The sequence below is a fragment of the Portunus trituberculatus genome, chromosome 14 (assembly GCF_017591435.1).
Source record: "Portunus trituberculatus isolate SZX2019 chromosome 14, ASM1759143v1, whole genome shotgun sequence".
Lineage (NCBI taxonomy): Eukaryota > Metazoa > Arthropoda > Malacostraca > Decapoda > Portunidae > Portunus > Portunus trituberculatus.
In genome coordinates, this window is record NC_059268.1 from 9,086,684 (window position 1) to 9,099,649 (window position 12,966).

Consider the following 12,966-nt stretch of genomic DNA (forward strand, 5'->3'; position numbering starts at 1 on the left):
GAGTTTTTAAAAAATATTATGTTGTGTAGCATGTTGTTCATTCATTTTCAGTTCTCATTTTGATTCGTTACTTCAAATTATTCTATCTTGCTTTTTTTTTCCTTTATTTTTTTCTCTTCCCTGTAAGGCCAAAGGAGATACCTACTAGTTAACTGGTTGAAAGGAAAGGTAATCAGGACAACAATGGGATGTAGGAACAGTCTCGAATCCCCGGTCTGGGAGAGGACAACAAGAATTAGTCGCTAGGTTGGACTGGTCTTCTCGTATCGACCCTGAGTATCTTGACATATCATCAGAAAAGACGACAAAGTTTTTAGAGAAGTTTAAACTCTTCATAAAATATTCGTGTCTTTTAAACGGCTACAAATTTTCGTCACTACTTTAAAGGTTTCAGAAATTCCTGTAAAAGTGCAAGTGTAGCATTTAGAATATCGCCTCCAGGCTGTCCTCGCTTCCACTTGGTTTTTAATCCTCAGTAATAAACTCAGGTGTTGTTTCATCCCTCGCTCCTCATCTAAGCCCTCAGTCTTCCCCTGTCAGTTCCCAATCCTCTCCTTGGAATTCTCACTCATTTCCCATCAGTTCTCAATCCTCGGCTCTGAATCCTTTATCCTTCCCCAGCAAACCCTCGTCCCTCCATTCCTGTCCACGTCCCCTCGTGTCTACGTTTCGCTAATATCGGGAAAAAGGTTCGCAGGTTGATGTGTTTCTCTACTTCTCTCTGCCTCAATATTTGTTGTATGTTGTACTAATCACCGTGAGCAGTAGTGACATTCCCGAGCAGTAATATTTTGGTGCTTTAATTAAAGTTATGTGATATGATTCGTTATGATTATTGTACTTCAGTGGAGAAATATTATTGGGCAACTAACGAAGTTTTTTTTTTTTTTTTTTTTTGTGTGTGTGTGTGTGTCTGTGTGTGTGTGTGTGTGTGTGTGTGTGTGAGAGAGAGAGAGAGAGAGAGAGAGAGAGAGAGAGAGAGAGAGAGAGAGAGAGAAATAATTACTTATCTCAGATTTCAAAGATCTCCTCCTCCTCCTCCTCCTCCTCTTTCTGCCTTCTTTACTTCCGCATTTTCCTTTTCCTCCTGATTTTCGTTCTGCTCGTCCTCTTTCTCGTTTTGTTTTATATTTTGTTTTTCGTTTTCTCACAAACATCTTGATTATTAATGGGTTCTTTATATGACGAGACGAGGAATTTGTCTTCTTACGCATTGCCCAAGAAACTCGTACGTGCCTCTGAAAATAAATGTTTCAGACCACAAGTACATTTTTGCAGCTGTAATGAGATCGTAATTGCCAGATACAATAACGCATTATTTTCCTCCTTTCCTCGTGATATTTTTTGCATTTGCCAAACTCGAGAAACATTTTTGGCATGTTTAGCAAATTTGTGTGAAGGAAAAACGAATGAGATATAAGTGTTTGCTGACTAAGTTCGTATCATTTTTATCTCCCTTTTTGATTAGGATCGCTTGTTTGTGCTTGTGATCAACCTATTATGTGGTAAAGCATCGAACGAAACAAAAACATTCACTACCTATTAAAAAATGTTCACCCAAATGCAGATGATCAATTGAAAAGTTTTATATGGCGCCGATTCATGACCTCTGACCTTAACTAAAAGGTCAGCGGTCCCTATCACCGTTGTCTCATTTGCATGTACAGATTTTGCATAGTACTGCGCTGAAGGTTTTGTCGAAAAAGTGGGAGATGAGTTTTATTTTATTTTCTTTGCTACTGACACACACACACACACACACACACACACACACACACACACACACACACACACACACACACACACACACACACACACACACACACACACACACACACACAGAGAGAGAGAGAGAGAGAGAGAGAGAGAGAGAAGCGAACTCCATTTTTAAACTTTTTGGTATGTCAGAAAGGAGAAGAAAGCTGACTATAAAACTCCCAATTTGAATAGAATTTTTTTTATAATGTATGGATTTTTTCTGCATATGATCACTACCTTCCACATGGCATCCCACATGTTGCTCTGTGATCCCAAATGTTAATGTAAGTTTTTATTTTCATTTATGGGAAAATATGGAAAAATCAATTAGCATGATGTGTGTGTGTGTGTGTGTGTGTGTGTGTGTGTGTGTGTGTGTGTGTGTGTGTGTGTGTGTGTGTGTGAGTGTAGCATTTATCGATTATAAATTAATAGGTATTTTCAAAACCTCAATGCAAACGTGACTTTAATAAATGCTTTCACTATATAGCTTGGCAATATAATCCTCTCCTGAAGAAGATAGGATAATTAGGGTCAAATATTTCAAGTTTCGTTTTACTTTCTTATAAGATTAGTGTTTTAATGTTGTCTCATTTAACTCATTCAAACATTGTATTTCAGAACATTAGAAAATATGTGAAGTTGCTAGAAACCATCAGGCCATGCATGAAAAATAACTACTGATGTGGATAAGGTGGTGAGCGTGGGATCGGACAGACACCCATGCATAGGTTTGAATCCCACCACGTGCCGCCTTGAAATTTTATCATTTGTCGAGTGGTTTAAAGTTACCTACATGCCACCGTGATTCCCAGATTTTTGGTGGAGGTGTGATTGCCTTACACCAAAGATGCGCTTGGGTAGGTGATATGAGCCCTAATATGGGTACCACTATAAATGAAATTGCTTGCGCCGCAGATGGGTGGAAGTTGGACAGCGCTTCCCATTCATGCTCTTCAAGTATACCTGCAGGTGCTGTTCATAACATTAAATGAAAATCCTCATCAAGTAGTTTATCCAATCTTATTTCAGATATCTCTATTAATTCAGCACTAACAACCTGATTTTGAGTGTATTCCAGTCATCAACAACTTTATTTCAGTAGTTCAAGAATCATTCTATTTAAGATACCAAAATACATTGAACAAAAACATTTTACCTTTTTTTTATGTCATGGCCTATAGCGCCTGGAGGTTTACTTGAAGAGTATGTATGGGAAGCGCTGTTCTGCTTCCACCCATTAGTGGCGCAGGCAATTTCATTTATAGTGGTAACCATATTAGGACGTATATCACCACCCAAGCGCATCTTTGGTGTAACCACCTAGAACCTGGGTATCATGGTCACATGTAGGTAACTTTAAACCACTCGACAAATGGCTAGTTTCAAGGCGGTACATGGTGGGATTCGAACCCGATCCCACGATATTCTATTGACATATATTTGAATATTCACTTTGCAATATTGATTCACTTCACAATAGAGGTCTTAGTTTTCCAGCTTATACTGAATGAAAGCTTGTGTTCCGAGAACCTCGAATGCCGGTATGAAGGGTCCTGACCTGGAAAACCATTGAGTTAAGTGCAGTGACCAGCGCACAGACAGAAATGAAAATGTACATAGTGCTACCATTCTGCTTAGTGATGGCTGGGTGTGTGGTGACATGGTGAAGCCTGCGCTCAACACCATCACTACCACCACCATAACTATCACTATCACCATCACTACCACCACCATAACTACCACTATCACCATCACTACCACTATCATCATCACCACCACCACCACCAACAACAACAACAACAACAACAACAACACTACCACCACCACCACCACCATGCTACTCTTGTTTTTGTTTTTACTTACCTTACTCTCTCTCTCTCTCTCTCTCTCTCTCTCTCTCTCTCTCTCTCTCTCTCTCTCTCTCTCTCTCTCTCTCTCTCTCTCTCTCTCTCTCTCTCTCTCTCTCTCTCTTCATCGGTTTCATTTCCTCTCGTTCAAATTACACAAAAGGCATTTAAAGTGTTTTGCACGGTTTATCAGGCCTCCGTACCTCCCTTGGTAATTCAGAGTTAATTAGGTAAATGCAGGTAAGCAGTGCGGGAATGTGATAGACAGACACACAGACGGACATATGAACAGAGAGACAGACCGGAAAGCCATCTCATCACTCCACCGTTGACCTCGCCATTGCCCTTTGTGGATTTCTTAACATCTCCATTGTATAAAGACACATTTCACAACCAAGGAAGTATTCTCTCTCTCTCTCTCTCTCTCTCTCTCTCTCTCTCTCTCTCTCTCTCTCTCTCTCTCTCTCTCTCTCTCTCTCTCTCTCTCTCTCTCTCTCTCTCTCTCTCGAGTAAAAAATGGGTGGATATAACGTGTACCCATATGTGCTACTCGTGCTTCCTGTCAAAGTTTTGCGTTCTTGAAAGGAGCATAAGGCCAGAGTGGAAAGTTATGACAAGAGGAAGACAAGGCAACTCTTTGCGCCGAGAAGCGGATAGCGAATAAAGATGAAAGCTCCAGAAAAGAGACAAAATATTTCTCTTTTTCAAGGGAGAGATGGAGAGATCAGTGACAGGGGAGATCTCGAGAGGGGAATGAATATGATGGCACGTGCATGCAAACACACACACACACACACACACACACACACAGAGAGAGAGAGAGAGAGAGAGAGAGAGAGAGAGAGTGAATCCTTTCGTCGATCCTCTTTTCTGGAAAATATGACGGATATCCTGATGGCTTTTTTCTTTCCTTTTCTTCCAGACATCCAAGAGTTTTACGAGGTCACGCTTCTCGACGACACCAAGAGCGTGCAGCAGAAGACAGCTGAGACCCTGCAGATAGCCACCAAATGGGAGACTACCAGCGGCCCCATGTCTCCACACGTTCCTTGCCAGAAAGATGTAAGTTTTTCCTATATTCTCTACTTTTGTTTGTGTTTTTTTTTTCTTTCCTTTAAGTTATGGAAAGAAATTATGGTTGTCATTTCAAGTTAGTAGCAAAGGAAGGGCAAGTAAATCTATTGGTTGCTAATTAATTGATTTCGCATGTGGATGATAACGAGGGATGATTATGTATATGTTTTCAGATTCCTGATTACATGTATAAAGTAGAAGTGACAGTTATCATGTCTCCTCCTCTTCCATCTCCTTATCCTTCTCCTTCTCTTTCTCCTTCTCCTTCTCCTTCTCCTTCTCCTTCTCCTTCTCCTTTTCCTCCTCCTCCTCCTCCTCCTCCTCCTCCTCCTCCTCCTCCTCCTCCTCCTCCTCCTCCTCCTCCTCCTCCTCCTCCTCCTCCTCTTCCAGTTATGGGTTAGATATAAGTCTTTGCTTCCAATATTTTAATACACAATTATTATTTAACGATCACACACACACACACACACACACACACACACACACACACACACACACACACACACACACACACACACACACACACACACACACACACACACACCGCGTAGTGTGGTGGTTAGCACGCTCGATTCACAATCGAGAGAGTTGGGTTCGAGTTTCGGTAAGCGGTGAGGCAAATGGGCAAACCTCTCAATGTGTGGCCCCTGTTCACCTAGCAGTAAATAGGTACGGGATGTAAGTCGAGGGATTGTGGCCTCGCTTTCCTGGTGTGTGGAGTGTGTTGATGTGGTCTCAGTCATACCCGAAGATCGGTCTACGAGCTCTGAGCTCGCTTCGTAATGGGGAAGACTGGCTGGGTGACCAGCAGACGACCGAGGAAGTGAATTACACACACACACACACACACACACACACACACACACACACACACACACACACACACACACACACACACACACACACACACACACACACACACACACACACACACACACACACGTTCCTTCACATTAACTAATATCAACTAACAAATGAAGAAGGAAGCCTTAAGAGGAAAGTCAGATAGTGAAGGTAAAACTCACCTGAAATTCCACCTGCCAGTCTTGAGTCGGCCGAATAAACAAGATTGGACAGTGCACGGACACAGCTCATGTAAGAATAGCACCGGAACATCTGCTTACGGCAATATGCAGTGTAGAGGATGATGTAAAATTCTATGAGGTAATCAGCGGAAAATCCTCCATTTCTCCCTTCTTTTCTCGTTCAGTGTTCCTTGCTTGTCAAATCGTTCAGTGGAAGCTTTGCGAGGCTCTCAATACTCACTTTGCTGCCGCGCACTTTCAACGTGAGGCTTCACTTCTATTCGATCCCAAAGACAAAACTCAGATTGCGCACCGCTGCTGGAGTGAATTCACGCGTGCATATGTACGTGGGAAGAGGCAGCAACGAAATAACTCTCTCTCTCTCTCTCTCTCTCTCTCTCTCTCTCTCTCTCTCTCTCTCTCTCTCTCTCTCTCTCTCTCTCTCTCTCTCTCTCTCTCTCTCTCTCTCTCTCTCTCTCTCTCTCTTTTCTTAACACACACTTACACACACACACGCACATTTTCATATCGCCAAGAGTTTCTGCCATTATCTTGTACATTATGAGTATGTTCCGCTGAGAACACCTTGGAACTCCCCAAATAAACAAGGGGACAGGACAACGAAAACTTTTCCTTCTTTTGAAATATGTGTTGTCTCAGTTAGCAGGCTTTGTAATATTTAGTGTCTTCCAGGACGGTAGTGTGGAAGCCTTGAAGATATTACTTGGTTATCCTCTTCTCTTAGCTATCTTCCAAAATTGCACCCTCGACACGCTCGTCACTGATTTCACACAGATCTCGGCCTCGCTTATCAGTACCTTGAAAATGTTAGCTTTAAGAAATGCAAGAAAAAATGCATTATATAGCTACAGGAATGTGGCGACCTGTCTAACTACCATGTTGGCAGGGAGAACAGCAGTGCGTATACTAAAGAATAAAGAATGTTGTTTCAAGTCCTCGTAAGGCATTAGCAAGGACACGCCATCCTCGCACCTCCTCACCCGCTTCTCACCCTGTCAGAAAATATGCAATATGAAAGGCGGCTGGTGTGGATGCGCGAGAAGTGCGTTTCGGTGAGATAAGGAAGATGAGAGGCCGCCAGTGTGAGAGGTGAGAGGCTGATATCAGGATGAAAGGCTTCTGTGCACACGACACCTGCCGCCATCTCGTTGACGCCACGTCTACACACTATGAATATTCATAAAATATTTTCCACAGGAGGTGATGCAGCTCCTGCCTGAGAGAGTAGACGTAGTCATATCACGTCCTTTGGTTATCATGAGAGCGACATGACAACGTGCCATAATCAGAAAGTGTGTTTGTTCGCTGCCGTAGATCGATGTAGATCAGCGCGTCAAGTTTCGATACAAGTCGTCATGTCATATTCCAGAACAGTATTCTTTCCTTTCTGTTCAGGAAATGCTTCATCAAACAAATACAACACGTTCTAGACTTCTAGATTACCATTTAGACACCAGAGGCAGTCACTTCATTAGAAACAGACGATGCCTTTCTGCTGTGCCTTCGTTTCAAATTATAATACTCTTGTTCCTGGGAACAAGAACATTCTGCTGACTTCACTTTGTCATTAACGTGACACTTTTTTTAATGAAATGGAAGTAAAGAAAAGTTCTCTTGCACTTTTGAGACCTTAGGCGCTGAAATTAAAAGCGGCTCTTCATTATATGATGTTTTGGTAACGAGACATGAAACATTTGCCACACTGTGTTGCGTAAATTGGAATTTGTCATTTGGCAGTCACGTTACCTTTCTACTCCTGGGTCAAAAAACTGGGCCAGCACTTGATAAATGGGTTTTTTTAGTGACCAGACATAAAATAATTACTCTGTCCGTAAATGAGGCCAATTTAGAAGATTATTGTGTGTATCCGTGAGTAATGAACTACTACAACAATGTGAGGTTATTGGCTCTTTGTAGGGTTGGATACTCACATACAGACATCGTTAATGAACAGCATAGATAGCTACATGTGGTGCATCCGACCAAACTGCAAATCACTAGTAATTGCCTTTAATGTGTCCTGTCATTGTTAAAGCATCTTGATGGCCTTAGTGGAAGTTGTATACAAAGTTTCCATGCGTCCATTCGTCTCACCGAGCCAGAAAATACAATATGACAAAGGATGCCACGTGATTCTTTTGTTGTAGCACTAAAAGCAAATGATCAGATTTTTTATGTGACCGACAACACAAAACATTTCTTCCCGATAACTGCAAATTATACAGTAAAACACATTCATCATAATTGTATGTTTGCTGTGAAAAGGACTGGAGAGCATTGTGGAATCAGATAGAATATATATATATATATATATATATATATATATATATATATATATATATATATATATATATATATATATATATCGATAATATGTGTTGTTCACCTTTACTGTGCATGCGCCCATACTTATTCATAAGACAAATAAACATAAAGGAATTTTCAAACAGCCTGGTTCAAATTCTTTTTATTCTCATAAGGAATTACGTGACCTCATTTTAGATAGAATCTTTCCCCCGCAAATGTTCGTTCAATGTGAAAAGGGTTGAAAAAAACAATAAAGGTAAAAGCATGTAGGTAACACTTATTACGACACAAAGGGAAAAAAAATTAGGAAGATGATGATGATGATGATGATGGTGATGAAGATGATGAAGATAGTGAAATTGCAAAAAAAATCCAATGCTGGAAGAAGGTTGAGAGAATAACGAGCAAAACTATTAATATGAAGATAAGCAGTGATACATAACATATCAGAAAATAAAATGTGCATTGGATTTTAAAAAGAAATCCTCAGAAATGAAAAATGAAGAAGTTTATACATGCAGACGAGAAAAATAACGAAACTCTCCGATCCTATTTTCCTTTATAATCTGGTAACAAGCTACCACGTCTCGTCGCCTCCGCCACACTTCACTCCAAAGAGATATTATCGATAATGAAGCACGGCTAGCTGTTATCAATCCTGTCAACAGCACAGTAATGACGAGCTCCGTCGCGAATCTATTCCTCTTAGCGACCAGACGGAAGGGAACAAGTGTCGCATTTGGAAGCCCTTGTAACAGGTTTACCTCTGTGCCGTGGTGCCTCATTAACCCGCCTTATTAACCCGTATGGCAACTAGGAAGGGATAATGATGCTTGGAACCGATCATTGTCCAGTCAGGGAAATTTTGTTTAAAGATGACATTCATTACAGTCTCATATTGCGAAACTGATGATTGAAGGCACAGTTGGATTTCAAATCAGTGGCAGTGAAGTAGGAGACTCGTGCTCCTGAACGTGCAGAATCAAGCCCACTGGTTAGACAGAGACTATGTTACTGTGTGTTTGTGTGTGTGTGCAGTGGTTCGGTGTGTATTCAGGCGCAATTATTTTCATCTCTACGCTGCTTCTCTTCCTTTTAGTGTCGGTTCTGCAAGGCTTTTCTCTCCCTCGTCTTTATTTTACTCAGAGACTGTAACTCAATCCTCCCTCAGTCGTCCTCGCTATCCGGCTGCGCTTACCTCACCTGATCCGTGGGCGTGTGTGTCTTGTACCACAGTCCCAACTTGCCTTGCTTTGCCTTCCCAAGTCAATTTATCACATACCGCAACTTCTCTACTAACTCTCTGTCTGAGCGAGAGTTCCAGACGACCTCCTAGAGAAGGCAGGGTTGCTGCAATACTGCCGCTCCGACACGAGAGAAAACCAACAGCATCGGCACATGAAATTGCATCGACTGCTACCGTCTGCGGAAACTTCACTCGCCGCAAAGCCAGCCAAACTTTCCTCTCGACAACAGGCACCAAGAGAACGCCAGGGCATTGTCAGAGGCAACAACAACAACAACAACAACAAACATTCTTTGTGTGGCAACCTTTCTTTTCATGTTCAGTATCCTCCTATTCATCTTTGCATTTATTGGATTACAGCTCTCTCTCTCTCTCTCTCTCTCTCTCTCTCTCTCTCTCTCTCTCTCTCTCTCTCTCTCTCTCTCTCTCTCTCTCTCTCTCTCTCTCTCTCTCTCTCTCTCTCTCTCTCTCTCTCTCTCTCTCTCTCTCTCTCTCTCTCTCTCTCTCTCTCTCTCTCTCTCGTGTATTGCGGATGTAATTACTGCGGGAAAGAAAGTGTTGGTGAAAACACTGCAGTGATACACTTCACCCGGAAACAGGATTATTTCGATGGTGTGGTGCGCGGGGCAGCAGACAGTGTGCTCAGCGGTCATGCCCTGGGGAGTGTCTGGACCATGTATTGTGTGAAGGGGGAATTATGTTTGCTGTACGACTCTCATGAGCTTCTGGAATATTCTGGCTTTGTTGGCACTACACACACACACACACACACACACACACACACACACACACACACACACACACACACACACACACACACACACACACACACACACTGGATGTCTCTTGTGTGATTCCTGTAGTAGGTCAGAAGTCCTTGGGCGAACGTCTTGGCAGTGTAGTTCCTGACCACACTGAGAAACAGACTCCTGGAAAATGCATGCGGCGGCTTGATCAGGCAGCAGTAGTGTCTTTGTGTAAGATAGTTTCCTGGCGTTTATGTGTATTTAAGATGTAGCATGTATGAAAGTTGATATGCATTACTTTGATTAATGAAATGAATATTGTTATTATTACACACACACACACACACACACACACACACACACACACACACACACACACACACACACACACACACACACACACACACACACACACACGCCGCGTAGTAAAGTGGTTTAGCACGCTCGACTCACAATCGAGAGGGCCGGGCTCGAGTCCCGGGAAGCGGCGAGGCAAATGGGCAAGCCTCTTAATGTCTGGCCCCTGTTCACCTAGCAGTAAATAGGTACGGGGTGTAACTCGAGGGGTTGTGGTCTCGCTTTCCCGGTGTGTGGAGTGTTTTGTGGTCTCAGTCCTACCCGAAGATCGGTCTATGAGCTCTGAGTTCGCTCCGTAATGGGGTAGACTGGCTGGGTGACCAGCAGACGACTGAGGTGAATTACACACACACACACAGAAAGAGAGAGAGAGAGAGACTTAAAAGGGTCTCTCTCTCTCTCTCTCTCTCTCTCTCTCTCTCTCTCTCTCTCTCTCTCTCTCTCTGTAGATACAGTCAGAATGATAGTGAAACTGTTTTGCTTGCTACTCACTTGGTTTGTGAATCACTACTGCTTCTTACAATTGTCAGTTGTATCGCGAATCATCCCTAATCAGGAAAGAAGCCGGTTCATGGGTTCAGTTTGGACGAGTTTACTGCATTACTCATCATCTTTATTCTGGTATCATTGTTATCAATAATATGACTAGAGTAACCGTTCCTGTAAAAAAAATGCACATATCTTCTTTGGAAAGGCCTCCCCTAAAACGCTGGTTTTCTCTATCGATCTCAGTGAAGGGAGAGCACGAGTAAGGAAGGGGTGACTAAGTAATACTATCGTAGCGGCAGCTTTTATATTTCTCATCCTCGTAAGAAGCGATGTTCGAAGGAAATAAATAAATATCCACCATGTGTGTTTGTCCTTGAAGAAGTATATACCTATTTTTGGAACGATCAATGTTGTAAATCATACTGTAGGGAAGAGCTTTTTTTTTTCTTCTTCTTCTTAGGGCGGGAACAGTAATCAGATATTTGTTTCCTTACTCAATTATAAAAATAGTATGGTATAAAATTTTACCCAGGAAAGTTGAGCAGACGATACAACAATATACTCTTTGCCTTCCCAACAAACAGTTCACTTGTATCACTTGTAATAGTTATAAAGTGATAAAGAGAAACCCTCCTGACAGACTAATGGCTCTCGTGTTATCTCCCCTAACTCTCCTCTCTCTCTCTCTCTCTCTCTCTCTCTCTCTCTCTCTCTCTCTCTCTCTCTCTCTCTCTCTCTCTCTCTCTCTCTCTCTCTCTCTCTCTCTCTCTCTCTCTCTCTCTCTCTCTCTCTCTCTCTCTCTCTCTCTCTCTCACACACACACACACACACACACACACACACACACACACACACACACACACACACACACACACACACACACACACACACTCACTGCAACTCACATTCCCTCATGTTTTGGTGAGGATGAGTGGACATTAGTTGATTAGAGGCTTATGCGTCCCGCCAACACGTCACTCTGGCTAGACAGAAGTTCAGTTCCTCTTTAGAAAGGCAGTCAGTCACGGGGTCATTTTAAAGCAGAGCATCAGGTCGCCAGTCAGTTAGGAACATAAAGATTGGCTAGTTGTGCTCTCTAACTTCACACTGATGGAGGCAAAACAACCACTGCCACTTATGTGTCTCGCGTTTCCTCAGCCTAATGCCAGTTTCTGTAACCTGACTGTGTTTATGGAGGAGGTTAACTTACTTCACTTCTATCCCCGCAGGAAATCGAGTTGGAAGTGAGCGATGTTCCTGATCTGCCCACGCCGGAGCCTTCGCCTGTGTTTGAGGTGAGTCTCTCCCCCGCAACACTGACGGCGGTGAAGCTGCATTATGTCTTGTAGAGATCAAATCATGTCAAATAAATGATTCACGTGAAAACCACCACCCGAGAGAGAGAGAGAGAGAGAGAGAGAGAGAGAGAGAGAGAGAGAGAATAAAGAGATAAGTTACAAAGGTGAAGAGTGAGGAGGGATCTAAAAATAGGAGGCAAAAGTGAGGAGTGAAGAGGTGTCTAAAAATAGGAGACTTGACGCTAAGGTAAAAATAGACTGAAAAATTATCTTGTAAGGAAAACTCTCACCCTTGGAAGAAGTACGTTCGTGAGCGGTAGTGGTAAGGTAGGAATTTCGAGGCATCTTGGTGTTCCTTTCCCCGTCTGAATGTAATGCAAGTATAGCCGTAGAATCGCCGGGAAACATTGCTAAATCTACTACTCTCTCTTTTTATTACTATTATTTTACGATCTATTGAGTAAAATTCTTTGATTTATATCTTTCCAGTCACTTTGATGGACGGGTATGAAAAAGGGATTGTGACGAGGAGTGCTTTAAAACTTGCAGGGAGGGAAAGAGTGACAGACAAACTGAAGAAAAGACAAAATTCTTCTAAATAGACGGATTATTCTCCTTTTAATCATTTTATTTCATAGCAGGAATAAAAGGTTGTTATAAAGAGCTACAAGGCTCTCTCAGCAAGCACCGCCGTCACATTTTCTGTTTTCAAAATATTTAGGATATCCCACCTTCGCATACTACTAATAGACTTAAAGTGAAACATGGCACACTAGGTCCGTAGGCTTAATCATC

General features: G+C 42.3%; 1 protein-coding gene across 6 annotated transcripts in view; it reads left to right on the forward strand.

Annotated features, from left to right (window-relative positions):
* Positions 1-12,966, forward strand: part of LOC123503556 (disks large 1 tumor suppressor protein-like) — a 610,283-nt gene that overhangs the window by 319,164 nt on the left and 278,153 nt on the right. For all 6 annotated transcript variants that reach the window (XM_045253417.1, XM_045253421.1, XM_045253416.1 and 3 more), the window contains exons 2-3: positions 4,531-4,670; positions 12,103-12,168. In XM_045253417.1, coding sequence (XP_045109352.1) covers positions 4,531-4,670; positions 12,103-12,168 — 206 coding nt within the window. The remainder of the gene's footprint in view (positions 1-4,530; positions 4,671-12,102; positions 12,169-12,966) is intronic.